Source organism: Carassius carassius, chromosome 26, assembly GCF_963082965.1.
Source record: "Carassius carassius chromosome 26, fCarCar2.1, whole genome shotgun sequence".
NCBI lineage: Eukaryota > Metazoa > Chordata > Actinopteri > Cypriniformes > Cyprinidae > Carassius > Carassius carassius.
In genome coordinates this window covers 5,469,358-5,490,364 of record NC_081780.1, presented here as the reverse complement: position 1 = coordinate 5,490,364, position 21,007 = coordinate 5,469,358, and the positions used below count along the sequence as shown (strand labels likewise).

Below are 21,007 nucleotides of genomic sequence, written 5' to 3'. Positions count from 1 at the left end.
TTTTCTGCACATTTCTTTGCTTCACTTCTGTTCTCAGATCTGTTTTGTTCTGTTTGCTTCATTTCACTTATGTTTACATTGCTTCTTTTATCTTAAGTTTCTGTTCACTTCACTTCTATTCTGTTCACACCTGTTGAGTTCTTTTCACTTCACTTCTGTCCAGTTCTTTACGGTTCTGTTCAGTTGTCGGTTGACTTGACTCTTTTTTTGTTTTTGTTCACATCCCAGGATTCATCATGGGTTGGCAACTTTGTAACATGTAATATTGCCTCCTCACTATCCGAACTGAACCTGAGATCGTTCGTCAGCTTAGTGGAAATGTATGCGATGCGCTAGTGTATGATCATTACATATCACATCCTGATGTAACGTGTCTTAACGGCATCTTTACAGGATGTGTTTGAACGCATGCACATATTCACTGGCAGAAATTCACTGGCAGTGTGAATAAACCAACATATTATCAGTGTATTTTCCCCGAACCTCTGTGTGAAAGGGGCTTATTTTGCTCTTCTATTTACCTTACTTCACTTTTTTTTTCTGTTGTATTCTATTCTTATCTTTTCTGTCCCAGTTTGTATAGTCCTGTTTACTGCTGAACTTCTATTGTTTCGATTCTGTTCCATTCAGTTTATTTCTCTTCAACTCACTTCAGTTCAGTCCTCTCCTCCTACACTTTGATTCTTGTGCCTTCTCTTTTATTCTGCCCTGAATTTCTCTCTGTTTCCTCCTCCCTCATCTTCTCTCTCTTCCTTTCTTTTTCTCCCTGTTGTATCATGTCATCTTAGATCTCCTCCAAATTAAAGTTTACATAAGAGCAATCAAACAAAACAAAAGCATTCTAGTTTAAACTCGCAGACCGGGATGCCAGGGCTCTTGTTTAAATTTTGGCAGAGAGGGCCTTAATTGAGAGATGACAGCTGAAATGTTATTTTTTTCCCTCCTTTTAAAGCAAGAGAGGGCTGTCACACTGATGATATCTGTTTCCATTCCCACATTAAACACGACGCACATTACGCTCGCAGCTATAGAGTCACTCGAGAGAGACAGAGGCAGCCAGCATGTCTTCTCCAAACCCTCCTATCAAATGTTTCCCTCGTCCGTGAACTGACAAATGAGAAACAAGCCACCATGACTGGATTGTTACATGTGGCAATAAAGAGATAAAGCTTGTGATCTGGGTGGCCTCATATGTGATGGTATTATTCTAAGGAGAAGAAATGTGTTTCAGGGAGGAAAGAAAAATAGTAAAGGGAAAATGGAAATGGAAAGAGACGACAACATACAAAAAAGCAACATGGCATTTATTTTGGAAGGCTCAAGGTTTCAACCACAAAGTTTCATTAATTCTTTAAACACTTGTAAATGAAGATTGCAAATTATTTAGAATGTGCTTGGGGGTAAAATCTAATTGCAAAAAGCTTGTGTATTTAGGGTGTTACATGGAAACACTTTCCCAAAGGAAAATTTTATTGCTCAAAGTTTGCTCTTTTATAGCTTAGGAGACCTGGAGTTTTTGATTATCCTTCGGTTATCATTTTTATCATTTTTATTTGGTTTTTCTCATATACTACTCCTGAAAATCATTTGGAAATGCAGTCACAAATTACACTGGTGTCAACATACACCACTGTTGAAAAGTTTTGGGTCAGTAAGGAATTCCATAAATAGAAGCATTTGATGACAGATTTTTCAGACTTCAGACTTTGAGAATCCTTTAAAAGAACACTGCACCTTTTTTGAAAATAGTCTCAATTTCCAACTCCCCTTGAGTTAAACAGTTGAGTTTTACCATTTTCGAATCCATTCAGCCAATCTCCGGGTTTGGTGGTAGCACTTTTAGCTTAGCTTAGCATAGACCATTGAATCTGATTAGACCGTTAACATCTCACTAGTTTCTATTATTCTATTAGTTCCTAGCCACATCGGCCTAGAAAATTGCAACTTTTCATTTTCCATCGGTCTTAGTACACAATGTAACTACATAGGAGTCAAGTTTTAAATAGGAAAAATATAGAAACTCTGGTAATTTTTGAACGAGATGCTAACGGTTTAATCAGATTTAATGATCTATGCTAAGATAAGCTAAAAGTGCTACCACCGACCCAGAGATCGGCTGAATTAATTCGAAAACGGTAAAACTCAACTGTTTAACTCTAGGGGAGTTGGAAATTGAGCCTATTTTCAAAAAAAGTGGAGTGTTCCTTTAAAACGTTATATATTAAATCAATGCAAAATAGAAGCAATTTCACAGGTAATCTCAGAATTTTAAACCCTGCCACGTAGTACAAAAAACTTTTGGTTCCTGGGGCAGACAGGGATGTCTCTGTGGACAAGGGCAAAAAGACCCCCTCTCTTGATGGGTACAGTAGCTAATAGGACAGTAAAGGCCTTGCTTTCTTGGCTGCGTTAACGAGACGCACCGCAGATGCTAAAAAAAGAGTTATGTCACCAGGTAATGCCGGAGACACATAATAAACCACTGTGACCAATTTAAACTGTGCTTGTGTCTGCATGTTGTGGATAAGATTACGTCTATGTGTATGTCCTACATTCATACATGTCTTTCAGCTGATGCGTATTATTGTAATTTATAAAAAAATGTAAAAATAGAATAAATAGAATAAATAGCATGTCCAGACTTTAGCAAAGAAATTAGCCCTAATAATGTGTACACACCAACAACAACCACTCGGGACACAAAGCCTGAGTTCATTAGACAGTTATTCTCTTTTAGCTCAGTAGTCTTAGCTCGTAAGCTACACGGGAGATGATAGTGAAGTCATTGGGCTGGATAATGCTTTTGTGCCGCCACGTACAGGCACTAACGGCTGTAAAGTCTGGCTCTCAACGTACTCCAACAGACAGGGCAGTAAACATAAACACACGTCCTCATTAGCTGTCACACAGTGCCATTATCAAAAGATGTGGAAACAGTCACTGCAGTCTCTATCTATAGAAAACAGTGACTTTAGCGTGTTTGTGAGTGCAGTGCTGATAATTCACCTATGACAGTGGAGGAAACTGGCATGTTGTTTCCACACGTCATTTACATAAGCTTTGATGCTCATTCAGCCTTCCGGTTTATAACATTCAATGTGAGTATTATAAGTAGCTTGTAAACAATAGAACCAGATTATTCTAAAACAAGACAGATGGGAGCATACCTACAAAAATTTGCCATGTATCTGTTCATAAATGTCAGACTATTATTTTCTATATTCTTTCTAAATGTAACTCTTAATGAAGCTATTACTATATAGTTTTTTTTCTAGAATGCATTTTATAAAAATATGCAGAAGTTTTCTTTGTTTCTCACTTGTTAAACAATATTGCTGTGCTGTATCATTTCTCCTCTTAAAGTTTAGGGCATGCATCCTTTATGGAAGTGGCATTATTAATGACTGTATGACAACATACAGTTTTTACTCAATAGTAAAAAATTAAACACAGTTATTTAATGTTGTCTATTCAAATTATAAGCATATAAAAAAAATCTTTTGTTTTGTTTTGTTTTAGTTCTGTTTGGTTTCATTTGGGTTTTGCATTTTGTTTGTTTTGTTTTGTTTCACTTACTTCAATTTTGGTTTTTGTTTGGGTTTTGTTGTTTTTGTTTGATCAGATTTGTTTTGCTGTGTTTTATTTAGTTTAATTTGGATTTTGTTTTTGTTTTTGTTTTTTTGGGGAGGGCGGTTGATTTGGGTTTGTTTTAGTTTGCTTTTATGTATTTTTTTGTTATTTTGGTTTTGTTTTGTTTCATTTGGTTTTTGCCTTTTGTTTTTGTTTGGGTTTGTTTTGCTTCACTTGGTTTTGTTTGGTTTCATTTTTTTTTTTTTTTTGTTTTTTATAAAAAAAATTGTGTTTGGTTTCATTTGTTGTCATTTCATTGTTGTTGTTGGTTGTCTTTGTTTTTGTGTTTTTTTGTTTGGGGGGGGGGGGGGGTGGGGTGGGTGATTTGGGTTTGTTGTTTTAATTTGTCAGGAAAATTGACCTATTTTGTGGTGTTTTCTCCCATGTGCTTCCCATGACCCAGTTATTCCCTCTCGTTGAGTTAGTCATTTGATTCACCTGTGTCCCGTTAAATACCCCTCATTAAGCCCTGCATTTAAAGTGTTGTCTGGTGTCATCCATATTATGTACTATGTGTATGTTCTTGCCAAGTCTTGTGTTACCCCTTGTTTTGGACTATTAAAGGCTGTTATCCTGATACTCCTCCATCTCTGCGCTCCTTTGCTCCTCACAGTAGCAACGTGACATAATTTGTTTTTTTATTTGCTTTTGTTTGGGGCATTTTTGTTTGTTTGGTTTAGTTTTGTTTGGGTTTTTGCTTCTTTTTGTTTTGCTTTGCTTTGCTTTTCTTTGTCTTGTTTAACAAAATACCAGAGTAATATGACCAGCATGTGCATGTTGTCTATTCAAATTACAGCTATGTGAATTCCAAGCACGATCTCCTTGTCGATTTCCCTGGTCTTGAAGTATCTATGGTGATTACGGACCTGTAACCTCTAGCCTGGATGGGAAAATATGATGTCATGAACATTCAGCAGTGACGAGTGACAGAAGAGTGGCAGTGGTGTTACTCTGAGACATAATAGCACCCCTGAGAAAGAGTTATGGGCTGCCAACTCCACAGAGGCAGGTTGCTGTGTTAAGGCTGCATAAAACTCACTCATGTGTGTTACTGGTCTCCAGTGTCACGCTGTTACTCAAACCAACATACCCACAATGCCATTTATAGAGCTGTCAAAGCAATAGGCAAACACACAGACAGATTGAACTTATAAGATACTCTCATGCAAACAGATTTTAGTTTAGCCAGAGTGTTTAAAAAGTAGCCACTACTGAAGGTCTTGATGTCTGATATTGCTTTAAATTTCTTGTTTAAGCTGGAATGATTGGATGTCTGTTTTATTTGTCTGGTAGATTGTTTGGAAACTCATTTATCAAACTACTCATTTAATCAACATTCTTCAGTAGCTGCATTCTTCAGTAACTGATAGTCTCTGAGAGGAAATCAAGGAAAATCAGCTCCGGATAAACAAACACTGTTGCAAATACCTGAGCTGAGCCGGCTTTGGTTACACAGAGAGACAAAGCATGGTGGTTTTGCCCAGATCCTTGTTCTTGAATGATTGTGTTTGTGTGCTTTGTAATGACCGTGTGTGTTTGTGTCTCTTTAGATGTGGATGAATGTCTGGACAACAATGGCGGCTGTCAGCAGATCTGTGTGAACACCATGGGCAGCTACGAGTGCCAGTGCAAAGATGGCTTCTTCCTGAGTGACAACCAGCACACCTGTATCCACCGATCAGATGGTGAGTCTCATCCTGTTAATATTGTATTTTTGTCCTACTTCGATGAGCCAGTCATTTCATTGTTAGCTTGTTTTTGTAGTTTTGCCATGTTGGTCTAAATTCCCACTCTATTAAATTTGTGCCAAAATTTTTGAATGTAATATGTGGAGTACTGATCGAATATTATATTATATTATATTATATTATATTATATTATATTATATTATATTATATTATATTATATTATATTATATTATATTATATTATATTATATTATATTATATTATATTATATACGTTTTAAGCTGCAAATTTAGGTATAAATGCATACAAATTTAACTGCATTTCCAATTTGTGTAATTTACTGAATTTTTTAAGAATGAAAAGACGATAACAAAAAAGAAAATTAACTTATGATGTTGGTCTCTCATTATTAAATAATATGAATTATCATTACAATTTTATTATTATTATTATTATTATTAATAATTTAAAACATAAATAAAAACAAAATAAATTAATTCTCTTATTATAAAAATTAAACTATACACGCTTTAAGATGCAAGTCAGGTATGAATACATAAAAATATAGGACTGCATATTAAAAAAATTTCAAGGTATATCATAGGTGTATTATCATGCCTTTTGAGATGTGCAGTTCAGTGTTTTGCTATAATTATAATAAACACTATTTTTGGACTGTTTGTGGCATATTTCTGAAAAGTAATGTGATAGTCTGTTACTTTCACTGTTATTGATGATATTACTCGCTGGTGAAAGATTGTCACGTCCCACTGGGCTATTTTCATATTCTTTTCATGTGTCCATGTGTGCTCTATAATTCTCACTGTGGCTTCAGAACAGCCAATTCAGCGACATCTCACTTCTGAACCACGGACAGAGCGGAAGGTCAGAGGTGGAAGTTGAAGGCATGAACGTGCAGGCGGCCAGTAGGCATGTCTTTGTGTGTGCATGGTGCATTCGGTTCAAATGCTTGGTAAAGTCAGTTGTGTCGTGTGACTTCATGATGTGTGCAGATCATGCGACCCTCTTGTGCTTTCTCATTCCGCCTGTCAGATTTAACTAATGATGCTTCTCCATGTTGAGGCGGATGCATTCCCACACACTACGCAAATCTAAACGGTTCGCACACATAGTCATGAATGAGAGTGGGTTGCTTCGTTATCGCATCTTTGATGTCTCTCACAATCATGTGTGGAATGTGGAGAGGAGTGTACGACCCCCTTCTTTTCATCCTCTCCTAGTTTTAATGCTTTGTTCAGAATATATATATATATATGTATATATATATATATATATATGGGAGAAGATTGGAGAGGGAGGAGAATGATAGAGCCAGCCAGGAGCTGGACAGAAAAATATAGAATATTAGAAGTGGGATAGAGAACCAGAAATGCTCCAAATTTGCTTTTTGGGAAGCTCATAACTCATTTGCTGAATATCTGCTCCTGCAAGTAGTATTTTTACTTGAAAAGCAAAACTTTGGTAAATACTGTAGTAGTGTGTGTTTTTTTTAAGTGAGTGCGTGGTACGTTTGTGTACTTGTCTGTAAACAAGCTAAAGGGTTGTTTTTGTGGATAGCTAACTGATGTGCTGTGGCAGTCCTGGATGGCTCTGCACGCTACATGCACACACACACACACACACACACACACACACACACACACACACACACACACACACAGACACAGCTCTATGTATCCACTGTAAACAGAAGAGGAATCAGAAACTCTCTACTAGAAAGACTGGGCATCTTTTACATTTACTAATTGTAATTGTATGAGGAATGCAGTTTTGCTCAAAGTCGACAAGAACCTTAATATAATATAAATAAATCAAATAAAAAAGAGCCAATGATTATCCTTGAAATTCATGCTTTTTTAAATAATTTTTTTTTAAAGTCTCAATTTTGAAAAATTGACACTTAAGACTGGTTTTGTGGTCTGTTATTTTGATTTGGTACTATTTAAATATAAGCTATTTGAAATACAAATCTTTAAATAATTTACAGATGTCAATAATTATTACTGTTAATAATAATAATAAATGTATCATTTGTTTATTATTTTAGATTATTTAAAAACAATATAAAATGACATAAAATGATTATTTAAACTGCATAACAAAAAAGAATGAATAATAATGTTAAAATAGAGTTTATAATGATGGATAGAAACAACAGGTTTCATCCATCGTTTGTAATTTGGTTTGGTGCTGTTAGTAGTGCAGAAATGGCCCGCGTACAGTCTTCCTCATCTGCCTTGGTCAGACACACTGATTACAAACAGGCAAGCTTTCACAAGTTTAATCTCACCCTAAATGAACCTCTCACCTTCTTTCATCACCCTCACTCATCAATAGTGTGTGTTTGGGAATCTGTGTGTTGAATGTGTGTATGTTTCTTGTTTACAGTTCGTCTGTCACCAGTATGGCCCATTGGCTCGTGTCTAAGACTTATGTATATGTGTGTGAGAGTGTGTGAGAGAGAAATGTGTGGTGTTGTGTGTTTACAATTCTTCATTCACCAGTGTGTCCTACTGGCCTGAGTCTAGCGCAGTGTCATATGAGTGTGTGTGTGTGTGTGTGTGTGTGTGTGTGTGTGTGTGTGTGTGTGACATTGGCGCCGTCTGTCTGCTGTGGAAAACTCGAGCTCTATAAGAGGCCATATTCTTTTGACTAAGGCTTCTGTCAGTTCTGTTGACCTGTGTGGGTCACCGTTTTACTGTATGTCCACTTCTGCAACACCTCATGTAGTTTATGAAAGAATGTGGTTTACAGCAGTTGTTGTGGGCAATTATGAATATGCATAAAGGTAAAATCATATGCAATAAGCTGTCTGAATAGACAGATGGATAGACAGACAAAGGTGCAAAGACAGTTTGAGGGATGAAAAGACAGACATATATAGATAGATTAAGATTAAGACAGATCTTATCTAACAATCTATTTATCTCTCTCTCTGTCTATCCAACTCTCAGTCTATTTATATCCATCCATTCCTCAATCGATCCATTAATCAGTCTGTCTTTCCATCTGTGTATCGTAGTTAGTTGAAATAGTAAGACACATGTACACAAGTACACACACAGAAGGAAACGATAAAGCCTGATAGCTGTGAGTTGTCTGTGATTTTTTTTTTCTTTCATTATTCTTTTTTATAGTTGTGTCTCAAACATTCCTGGGAAAGGGTGACTATTGTTTTTTTGGATCCCTCTAGTTTACAAAGTTATAAACTGAGTTTATGCTCCAACCTAGTGAATGTAAACCCTTCACTTTCTGTCATCTCTATTCCAGCTCTAGATAGAAACAGATTGTAGATTATTTTTTATTGCAGTATCAGTTCCCCTCATTTGCTTACATTTTTTTTTTCTCTCTGTAATGGACAGCAGGTTGAAGATTAATATTTATGCATCTATAAGGGGACATATTACCTATATAATATAAAATTATATATATATATATAATTTTTTTATTACTTTGTTGCATGCCATTTGGGACCTGGTCAAACTTTATCTGACTTTAAATGAATTTTCTTAAGACCTGATCATGCTGCTGTTTATCCGAGCTGTCCAGTTTGAAAAACTAATCCCTGGCTCCTGATGGGATTTTAAATATGGCACAAAATGTCCCCACATGTTGTGAAAATAATAACCTTGTAAATTCTTCTCAACCGCAGAAATCCTGGCACTCTTGGTAGGTTGTAAATTAGGACTTTACTTTTTTTTTGTGCGCTGCCAAACGCCCGTCGGCTTCATCGGTCTCGGAATGGTAGAGGTAACCAATTGGTTTGGCAGTGTGGTGTGAATGAATCAGAACCTTTCCTAAATATTTAAAGGAATATTTCACCTAAAAAGGAAAATCCTGCCATTATTACTCACCCCCGTGTCATTCCAAACTTGTATTCTGTTATTTTTCATTTGAAACAAGGAGATACATTTTTAAACTGACCTGTATATAGTGACCAAGCTCCCAAATTGACAAAAAAAAGGACTATACATACAATGCATGCTCTAAAGTGATGTTCCTGGCTGTATACTATGACATGACAAGCTTCAGGCCTATCTACGTGTCTCTCTTTTTTCTCTGTCTGAGAAAAATCATTAATGCGTTGGCTCACCCCAGCGCCACCCCTACTGCTCAGACGCTGGCGGAGAAATGCAGGCTGATGATTTATGAGCATATGAGAGGAATACGACCCAAAAACATGTACACACACTCACCCACACACACACACACACACTGCAGTCCTTTTCACACCTTCCATAACCTGATAGAGACACATTATCACATCTGCACATGAACATTTGTTTATTGTAAGATCCTTCCTAAAGCAGAAATATCCTACACTTGTCCTACATAAAACTGGGAACCGTCTCAATAAGACTGGCATTGGAAGGTGCTGGAAATTTCTGAGTTAAAACCCTTGCAGATAGAATATATATTAGATGTTTGGCGTCACTAATATATATATATTATTCAGCAAGAATGCATTAAATTGATCAAAAGTGATGGCAAAAAAACATTTATAATGTCACAAAATAGATATTCCTTTAAAGCTTCTCTTCATCAAAAAAGCCTGAAAATAAAAATGTATCATGGTTACCACAAAGATATTAAAGGGATCATGACATGAGAAACCAAATTTCCCTTTATTTTTAATAGGATAATATTTCAAATTGTAGAGTTTATTTTTAATGCCATCCTGGATCGTGTCAGAGGATTGTTCGGAGCGTTTTGTTTTGTTAACGAGGCACAGTGTCATGGAGAGTTCACAAATAAAATTTTTTTTGATAGATGAAATTGTAAGCGCGTAAGTGGTAAACCGTAAGTAAATGATTTAATAATGCTTTGTCTGGAAATGACCGTTTTATTTTGATCGACCATTTTATTTTGATCATGTTGTCAAAACACTCACATGCAAAAGCTAGGGGGGGCGTTGATATGGTTTCATATGCTATGACGTTAGCCAATCATAACAGTGGCCGATTACTGCTAAGCCTTAATATATAATATTTGTGTGTGTGTGTGTGTGTGTGTGTGTGTGTGTGTTCAAAAAACTGAAGTTGTTAACACACACACACACCGAGAAAAAATGTTTAGTAATAATAGATTTTATGCTGTTTTCATTAAAATACCAGCATTAAACTAGAATGATCTTGGGAGGAAAGCCATTAAGTGTGTGTGTGTGTGTGTGAGTGAGTGAGTGTTTTAAACCTTTCACTCAAACACTGCCACTCGCTCTTGTCCCGAGTCGCCAGCAAACATCCTGCTCTTATGGGGGAATCCTGCAGGGTCACGGCAAAGGTCAAAGGGCACGAGCATAGCTGTGCTTGTAGTCGTAGTGATGCTGTTTTTTTTTTTTTTTACATTAAATGGTGAATGATTTAGGACTCTTTAAGTGAAGTGTTTTAAGTGGTGTGCTAAGAAAACTATTTCAGTCCTCTCACGGTCGAAACTTGGGCCAGTTTAAGGGTGGAAGAACTTTGATTGAACTGTACCAAACACACACACTGGCTTACAAACACAGACAGCACATATACTCTGAGGTGCTGACAGCGAGTGGGCACTGAAGGTCTTGCCCACCGTCTTCCGCTGGTTATAAATACCGTGATTAAATATTAGCTTTTGAGGTGAAGTAACCTTCATAAGCTTCTGCGTTTCCGCTTTTGCTCTGTTTTTATAGTTTTCTCTCTGTCTTTTCCCTGAGCGATGTATTTTGACTGTTGCAGGTGGAGTCATGTTGGTCGGAGGGATGGACTGGCTATAAGGAGCATCGGAACTTTTACCTTGACTTGAGGGCCAGCTGTCGAAACCTGTTTAAATATACAAAGCAAATATGCTTAGATTTAAAAGAAGAAAATATTCTCTGGCTGGATCATATAAAGGGACTTCTCACCCAAAAAGGAGAATTCTGTCAAATTTTTTTTTTTATTTTGTCTTCAAAAAAAGTTTGGACATATGAAAAATACTACTAAAAATTAAAAAAGAAAACAAGCCAAAATTATTATTCAAATGGAATATAAAAATAAACTGTATTCAATATGTTAATAAAAATGATAAATGTCTCTTGATACTAAAATAGCACTGTTTATATAGTATTATCTTTTTAGTTGTAATATTTAGTAATTAAATTATTGTATAACTGTTTATTTGTTTTAATAAATCGAAATGATTTCGATAGTATAGTATGCAATAAAATATGTCTGAAATGTGGATAAATTATAAATGTGTATTTTAAAATGCTCTAAAATTATTATAGCAAGAATTTAATAATATTCACAGTAGATATTAAATATATGTGGTAGTTAATATAGTGGGGAATTATCTGCTGTGGGTTGCAATTACAGATACAGATCACTGGTTGTATTTTTAACTCCAGTCCATCGCTTTTTGGAAGAGGTGTGCAGGAGAGGTGGTGTTTTTTTCTTTAGATTCTCTTTCTCTCTCTTTTGCTATATCTGTCTCTTTCCTTGCTGAAGAAAACAGCTGCACCATGTCAGGATTGAGGCTAAAAGTGTGTGTTAGCTTATGATCACACCAAAGTCACCAGGTCTTTGTAAACTTTCAGGTTCAGGAAAAGACATAAGTAGAGAGAGAATAGAATCACACATAGACACCGGAATACTGTCTCTTTCTCCAGTCACTGTGACATCATTAAGGGTCACTGGGTTAGCTGGGGAACGTTCCAGAAAAAGGTCCACTTTTAATGTTAAACGTAATTAATAAGCTTGTGTGTGTGTGTGTGTGTGTGTGTGTGAGAGAGAGAGAGAGAGAGAGAGAGAGAGAGAGAGAGAGAGAGAGAGAGAACTTGTGACGAGCTGTTAAGAAAGCTTGTGTTTGAAGAAGAGATTGGGGAGGGTTTTTGGAAAGGGCTGTTTTCAGTTGAAGGACATCAATGGCTGCTGGTGAAAAAAGAGCCTCATTGAAATTCATGGCTTAGTACCTATAGCATTGTGCATTTGGAGAGAGATTGAAAGTCTGACAGATTTCAATTAAAATGGCATTTGCAAGAGATGGGAAAAAGGGGGCCTGTGGATATTTTTGTGTATGTGTGTACGTGCTTGCGTATAGGTAACTGATTTTTAAAGTTCATTTGTTATTTAAAGACAGAAAAGATTTATCCCTTCAAATTTGATATTAACCAGGGTTACTTTGGAAAACTGTTGCATCACTTCCTGTTAGCCAAGGGGTCATATTGTAATTTTCATAGATTTCATCATTTGTGTATGTGTGTGTGTGAGTTCAAAACAGTCATAATTTAGTTTTTAATGACCCTTTTAACCATTTCTATAATCTTTAGAATTAAGCATGCTACTGTGTCTTTAAGATAAAATTGCATTTATGCATATGAAATGAGTAAGATTGGTTTTCCGCTCCAGTTTACTTCAAAATGTGCCAAACAAACATTTTAGATATGATTTGTATGATAAAAAATAATTAAAGAAAAATAAACTTTTTAGATGTATTGTAAGAACCTGCAGAGTAGTAGGTGCTACACACTGCCAGAAACAGCACAAAGTTGAGCAGGTTTTCATATTTGTTTCCTTTTCAGAAAGTTCTGAATTTTTTTATTTCTAAAGATTATAGAATTATTATTTTAAACTGACATCTTGAATGCATCTAACAATTTTACAAGCCAGCCAAATCACATGGACTCCTCCTAAATATTTCTGTGTTAGCCTCACCTGCTAAAACAAAAGTTTTCCACCCTTATAAAGAGTTGTCGGATGTGGGGCCGCCTTCAGAGGTGTTTTACTTCAAATTTATCAACATTACGTTGATGTTCAGAGCTACAAAGACAGATTCCATTCTATTCTGTCCATCTATGGACATCTGAGAGCGTTTCTTCGGGCCAGAAGAAACATTGGGTTAAGCTGTACTGTAATTGGTGTATAAATTATTATACGTTAGACTTTAAACGGTGGCTTCTCTTTTGACATTGCATTTGGGGCTTTTAGAGCACTTATTTTAAGTGGTGGGTTCATGGGTAACAGAGCACACGGACACACAGAGTGCATACTGATATTAAACACATATGTGCATGAGCCGGCTGTCTTTTTCTCTCAAGCGCTCATTTAAAATTTCCTGTAATTGACTTTTTTTTTCTCACATTTTCTTGAGTGCTGCTGTGGATATACACAGATGGAGGAATGACAGTCTAAGGTGAAAGGGGTCAATATTTCGTTTTCTTTCCTGTCTGTGTTCTTCTGACAGCCGTGTGGCATGTTTAAAACTTTAGCCGGGCCAAAGGTCTTATTTGATCTCCAACACTTCCAGTTAAAACACCGCCAAAACTTATGCAGCCTAATGAAGTCTCATAGTAGTATTAGTCTGCCAGTCGCAGGCCTAGAGTAAAGGTTGCTAGTAAAAATGCTTCATAGTAGCACACATTCCCACTCTCTTACTCTTGGGTGAGAAATGTGGCAGGTCTCTTTGTCGTTTAAAGGTTTGAAGACCTCTCCAAAGTCCACAGTAATTGGGCACATCAAGGTATCCTCCCGAACGTAGAGAGAAAAGCAGCCCACTTTAGGCTCTGTCCTGAGAGCACTTAGCACTTCTGAAGAGGCTACAGAGGGGGCAGAGATGCAAAAACCCGCCATGTTTCCACGGAGACTTGCTTTTGTGTACACACACACATTCTTTTCTCATTGTTTGACCTGAATATGAGGAGGATGCCCATTAGAGAAGCCCAACAGTTCCTCTCTGTCACCCCTGGTCTGTGTCTTTTATTCAGGGCTTTCATGTTATCATTTTGTTTAGGAAATTAGGAGGATTCACTCAGAACGGGGAGGTGCTATGTTAGAGAATGGCGCTAAACTCTATGTACAAGATCAGAGGGAAAGAAAAAGCGAATTGAAATTTATGGCCTTTTTTGAATTGCAAATGGTCAATTTGTATATATCTAAAAATACACACTGCCGTTCAAAAGTTTAGGATCAGTAAGACATTTAATGTTTGTCGATATGCTCATATTCATCAAAATGCATATTCTCTTATGCTCATCAAGGCTGTACTTATTTGATCAAAAATACAGAAAGAACAGTAATATTGTGAAATTGTTTCCTAGTTTAATATACTTTAAAATATAATTTATTTCTGAAACGCAGCACTGAATTTTCATCAGCTGTTACTCCAGTCTTCAGTGTCACATGATCCTTCAGAAATCATTCTTATATGCTGATTAATTATCAGTGTTGAGACTGGTGTGCTGCTTAATATTTTTTGAAACGTGATACTTTTTTCTTTGGTGAATCTATTTTTTGAAACGTAATACTTTTTAATTTGATTCTTTGATTCCTTTCTGACAATATAAGTCTTTACTTTCACTTTTTATCCATTTAACACATCCTTGCTGAATAAAAGTATTAATTTCTTAAAAAAAAACTGACCCTAAACTTTTGAACTGGAAAAAAGATGCTGAAAATTCAGCTTGGCTTCTAGGGGGGACCCTAAAGAGTCGATGATTCGATGCTTCGATTCGAGGAGCCTGATTCGTCTACCAATCTCACAGTCGAATATTCGCGGGCTGTTATGATTATGCCATTCTGACTATGTGAGCGTTCAAATGTCTGATTTCACATAGAACTTGCGGTTTTCTCCCAATAAGTTAATATGCAGCCTATTATGATAAATCAGTGAATAATCAGTATATATATGGATATATATACTTTAGCTGATGCATTTGGTTTTGAGTCAAGCGCTTCATTGTAGTGATATCTCCAGCGCACAGCGCGAGCAGGTCAAACTACAATGCAGAATATTAATAACTATGACTGGACTGTCACACCCATACCATTATAATGAGAACACCATTATAATAAAACACTGTGAATTTTTAGAGTTTAGCTGCTGTGTTTCTGCACATTGTTTCTTGAAGAACGCGTCCACAAAAGGAGTTCATTTAGAGATGCGCAGACATGTTCATTTGCATTCTGGCTCTTTTTGCAGATAGCCTATAAGTCCTAATGTTAACGTTATGTTGTATAAATAACGAAGCGTATTCTACATTAAATTATGAGTTTAAACCCATTGATTAAAAACTTGCTATCAAATGCGTCACTCTACTGGTCATCTTCAGCGCACGCAGCTCAAAACAGAAATGCAGAACATTAATAACTTCTGTCATATAGGCTAACTTTATAATGAGAGCACTATTGTAAAAATTGTGAATGGTTAGGGTTTTGCTGACGTTTAGTGTTAACTATCTTTTAATCAAAACATAAAAACATTATTTAGCCTTTTGTATCTGCGAGGCATTTTTTACACATTTCCCCTGTTTGTGTTAACATCAGTAATTATGACTGTCGAATGTCTGAATTGACTCAATGTATTTTGCCCCGCCCCCAAACATATGATTCGACTATCAGAAAGATTCGAAAATTCCGATTCGACTATGAAAATCCTTAGTCGGGGACACCCCTATTAGCTTCAAAAAAATATACTGTTACAACATATATTGATTGTATTTCAATTTGCATTGAATCCATCAAGAGTTTTGAAGCTATATTAATTACACTAAAGCACCTAAAAAGCTCAATTTACTGACAAGATTTGTCCGTAAGATTTACCATGCATAGTGAACATATACCAGGAAGATTTTACGTTTTTTTTTTTTTACGATACGTTTATGGTCTTATTTTGAAGCATAATGGCTCTATTTAATTTTTTTATTATTAAAAAACATTATTTAATAATAAATACAATTAGAAAGCCAATAATTGCTTGGAAAAAATCAACCAGTATGTTCTTCATAATTTCTCTTTTTGTCTTCTCTGGAAGAAATGAAGTCACACGGGTTTGAAATGATATGAGGGTGAGTAAATGATGGCCGAATGTTAATTCATGGGTGAATTATTCCTGTGGGTGAAACAGGAGGAGAGATTTTGCAATCTCAGAATAAAATAGGGGAAAATGAAAGAGGAAAAAAGGAGTGTAGATGTTTGCTGAGCATGTTGTCCGTGTAGAGAGTCTTTGTGTGTGCTTCCACGGGTCAGCCGGTGTCAGTGTTGTTCTGTGCGTGGAAAAAGGTCCTGTGGCAGGAACATTAAAGTAATTTACACCACTCATGAAAATCACACGCTCATCTCCAGGAGCCTGTCAGAGGAGTGTTTGTAATGGGAAGATTACACGACTGTAACTCAGGTTTCTCTCTCTGTCTTTCTTTCTTTCGGCAGATGGGATGAACTGTATGAATAAAGACCATGGCTGTGCCCATATCTGCAGAGAGACTCCCAAAGGTGGCGTGGCGTGTGAGTGCCGCCCAGGATTTGAGCTAGCCGAAAATCAGCATGACTGCAAATGTATGTATCAACTTCCCGAAATTACTGATCTTACAAATATCAATTTGCTGCCTCTCTCAGAATTCTAAAAATATACTTAAATTATGCAATCCCTGCCCAGAATATATATATTATAATTTCATTGTATTAATTAATAGTATTTTTATTTTATTTTATTTGTTTCAGTTATAAAAACGTTAATAAATGGGAAAAAAAATACTTGATTTAAAATGACCACATAATTATAATAGATGTAGCTACAAATTATAACGTCTTCATGGATGCATTGATCTCATCCAAGTTAATGACACTTGTTTAGATTCTTTTCAAGTGGTATGAAAAAACCCCTTCGTTTTTTCTTCTGGCCACAAGTTGGCTTCTCAATATACATCTCAAAGGAAAATGGCTGGTGGCATCAAAGCTAAACAACAGGTTTACGGATTGATTTTAGACTGTCCTCTAATACTGATCTCTCCTTATACAAACCACCTCAGCCACTGATCTGTAAAGGACATATTAGTTATAGTGCTGTGGCTCTGGCCTGAACATCTGGAGAGCTTTCATCTATAATTCGTCATTCTTTTTTTTTTAATGCTAGTGGGAAAACCGTGGACCGAAGTCCTTAAAATTCTTGTTCATCCAAGTATTGCACAATGTACTGTATTAGATGTGAAATATCTGGTCAGTCTCTTTGTCCAGCCAAAGCACTTTGACAACAACAAAAGATACAGGACATAAGTTTATTTTTCTATCCTAAATATTCAAGATTATATACATTTTTATTTAGCATTTTTCTCCATCTGTCCATGACTAAATATGTACCTTGATTAAAAGGCTGTCCATGGCGGTACACTTTTCTTTTTAGCCCTCCTCACAGTTCTTGTGTGTTACCAGTGACATGTAACTATGGAAATGGTGGTTGCCAACACACATGCGATGACACCGACGTGGGGCCCGTGTGTGGATGTCATCAGAAATATGCCCTGCATTCGGACAGCAAGACCTGCATTGGTAAGTGGCTCACTCTCATACACACACACACACACACACACACACACTGCCGTTAAGCTCTTCTAGCAAAGTTCTTCATGGAAACCTTGGCCCTGTCATATTTACACAATGAGCACAGGGGAGAGAGTGAGGGGAGTGAGCTTTACCAGGGTTATAAGTGCAAGGCTGTTTCTGACAAATTGGACAGAATGTTTGTTGAAGGAGATTTTGTAGGCCGGCCGAATGGTCCATATCACAGTTTCCGCACTGAAGGTCCCAGTACGCTGTGGTGAGAGACCTGTATGACTTTTTGTCTCCCGCAGAATATGAAAGGAGATTCACACATCTCTTTTAATACTGGAGGTTGTTGAGCTACGAAAGTAATAGAAAAGCACCATAAAAATCATCAAAGTCTCAAATCTCATTTTTGTTCACAAATAAATCAAGTATGGTTTTAATGCACATTGTTTAATGTGCACAAATGCAAATGATATTTGCATATCTTTTTATAGAGTTTTTTTGTAGGGATGCATGATAAATGGGATTGCTTTTTATATTTGTGCATGTATAGTATTGCATGCATGTATTTTATATTTGTAAATATGCATGTAGCATATTTCTACATTTAGATTGCCTAAGGTTTAAAGTTAAATAAACATTAATCATTTATGAATAGTTTCATAACACTATTATGTATAATATTTAATTCAGAAGGACTATTCATTTTTGCACTGTAGATTATTATAATGTTATAATGTATTATAATACATTATAATACACTGTATTATAATGTTATAATGACTAAATTTACTTGTACCATTTAAAGCAACTGAACATATATATATATATATATATATATATATATATATATATATATATATATATATATATATATATATATATATATATATATATATATATATATATATATTGGGATTTTTCAAAATTAAAACAAATAAACATTTGAAATATACAAGTCTGTGTGTAAGGAATGAATATAATATACAAGTTTCACTTTTTGAATGGAATTAGTGAAATAAATCAACTTTTTGATGATATTCTAATTATATGACCAGCACCTGTATAAGATGTTTAAGAGAAGTGTATCTATTTTGTCTAATAAAGCTACCAAAAAAACACTTCAAAATCCATTAAAAATTATCTCTAATTAAATGTGCATAGATTTAAATATGACTTGACAGGTTTGTCGTTAGTAAGAGAAAACTTAGAGATTGACCTCATGTTTACTGTTTCTTCTGCAAATCCCAGCCCATGAGATCATCAGTGATTTCCAATGCTTGCTTTAGTGGTTAACGGCTAATTCAATGATGGAAAAGCCTATTTGTTTTGACACTCAGGGAGCGACACCGCTAATTTGGTCATTCATCTTCTCGCCTGGCTTTCATGCTCTCATTTTTTCAAGCACACAGCTCCATGAAACTATTAGAGCAGAAAGACTTCTGAAGTACCTTTGCTCTAGCGAAAGTATGGAAGGATGGTTTGGGTGAGAGAGAGATGTGTGTACTTGACTCGGTTTGGGAAGATGAGCTTGATGATGGAAATTTCATCGCTGAGCTCTCTATGTGCAAAACACATTCATCATCCTGATAATGGTGGAAAAGCCAACCAGCCGGCCCATGGAGTTCTGCCACATTTGCAGAAAGGGAAAACTTTATACGCCATGCGGGTGCGGCTGCATCCAGGGGCAAAACTTCAGAAATGAAGAGGAAAAGGGGTTTTCTTTCGGTTTCAGTTCTCTCTCTTTTGCAATTCAGAAAGACAAATGACCCGCTGCAGGTAAGTTAATTCTCATGCTTGTTTTCTTAGGGTGAACCTCATGTCCTCTGCGATGTTTGACTGGCTTTTATGAGTTGTTGTGCCAGCGTGTGTGCATGAGTTCCAAAGAGCATCTTTTATGTCATTTGGCTCTCACATGTCTTTGCTGTCTGCTCAATGAACTTACTGAAACTGAAGGCCAGCTACCACATCATTAGCTGATGAAAGTTTCTTTCTGATATGAGACTACATACGCCCCGAGTTTAACATCTAGATCAGTCGTTATCATTACTCAAGGTGTGCGTAAGCATAAAACCTTCCAGACAGTATGTGTGCACATGAGCTGGGACTAAAATGCTGGATAGTTTACCCCCAAATGAAAATGTTATTGCAAACCTGTATGATTTTCTTTCTTCTGTGAAAGTATAAAATTAAATATTTAAAAGAAAAAACGTAAATAGGGTCCACTGCTGTTTTGGACACCTTAAAGGTTCATCTTAGTATCTTTAAGTATTAGTGTGTGGGGGACATTTTTATTTTTCAAAATATCTTCTTTAGTTTCCTGAAGAAAGTATGGGTGGTGAGAAAATGACTGAATATTGATTTTTGAGTGAACTATGGCTTTATAGTTAGCTTTTTAGCAATGAATATGAATCTGTTAAACAGCTATTTTTTATGGTTGTACACACACACACTTCAATTGGCCACAGGATCATAAGCACAAAATTGTGTTTTGTTGTACCTGCTGATTGCCTTACACTGGATTGGTTCTTCTCTCTCTGGCAGCTAATAGCCCGGAGCAAGCTCTCTCCCATCAAACTCAATTAACTTTTCCTTTCCAGCCTTCACGGAGTGACACCGAACTGCCGCAGGGACCAGAAGAGGAGTGTAGAGACTGCTCCCACCCCATCCCTGTCTCCCCTCTCCTCTTTTCTTCCTCCTCCTCCTCTACCTCTCTCTCTGTCTCTCTGGACCCTTGCTGTGGTCTGTGTGTTTAGCTGTGCTGTGTGGGTCTGGTATTTCCCTATGTTTAGTGCTCCTTTAGGATCCCCCTTTCGCTCCCGTGTGTGCCGTGTCTCATGGGCTCCCTGCTCTTCCTCCTGCCTCTCTGGTGAAAGTTACTGATTGCCTGTCTTGTCTGCAATTTAAAGGGTGATTCTGACTGGAATAAAGAAGTTTATAAGCAAATCTACTAACGAATGCAAGAAACAAAGGGTAAAACGGTTAAAACGCACCTCTCAATTGCAGCCTGATCAACTGTAGCGCCCCCACCAATCAGAAACCAGCATCCCCTCTGACCAGCCGATCTGTACACCAGTCCCGTCCCCCTGCCTGACCCTCTGAAATCAGCCAGCCAATGGCATCTCCTCGTCCTTGACCCCCTCACACAACAAGCATGAACCAACCCCATCTGCAACCTTGAATAAAAAGTCACTAAAAATGCAAAACTGGCCTCCACTTCCACTTTTCTCTTTTTTCCATTTAGATCATTGCCAGCATGTTTTCCTTCCTTCTGCTCTCTCGCTTTCTTCTTATCGGCTCACTTCCTGACCTCTCACACTAACGCACGAGCTGTCATTCGCCTGCATGGTTTTGTCCATGTGAAATTTCTTTTTATTATTTTGTTTTTTTTTCCTTCTTTATTGGT

The 21,007-nt window shown here is 36.6% G+C and overlaps 1 protein-coding gene across 4 annotated transcripts in view; it reads left to right on the top strand.

The window, feature by feature from the left end:
• The window catches only part of LOC132105591 (signal peptide, CUB and EGF-like domain-containing protein 1), a 64,295-nt gene that overhangs the window by 11,010 nt on the left and 32,278 nt on the right, over positions 1–21,007 (top strand). For all 4 annotated transcript variants that reach the window (XM_059510827.1, XM_059510828.1, XM_059510825.1 and 1 more), the window contains exons 4-6: positions 5,181–5,315; positions 16,489–16,614; positions 17,488–17,604. In XM_059510827.1, the coding sequence (XP_059366810.1) occupies positions 5,181–5,315; positions 16,489–16,614; positions 17,488–17,604 (378 nt within the window). The remainder of the gene's footprint in view (positions 1–5,180; positions 5,316–16,488; positions 16,615–17,487; positions 17,605–21,007) is intronic.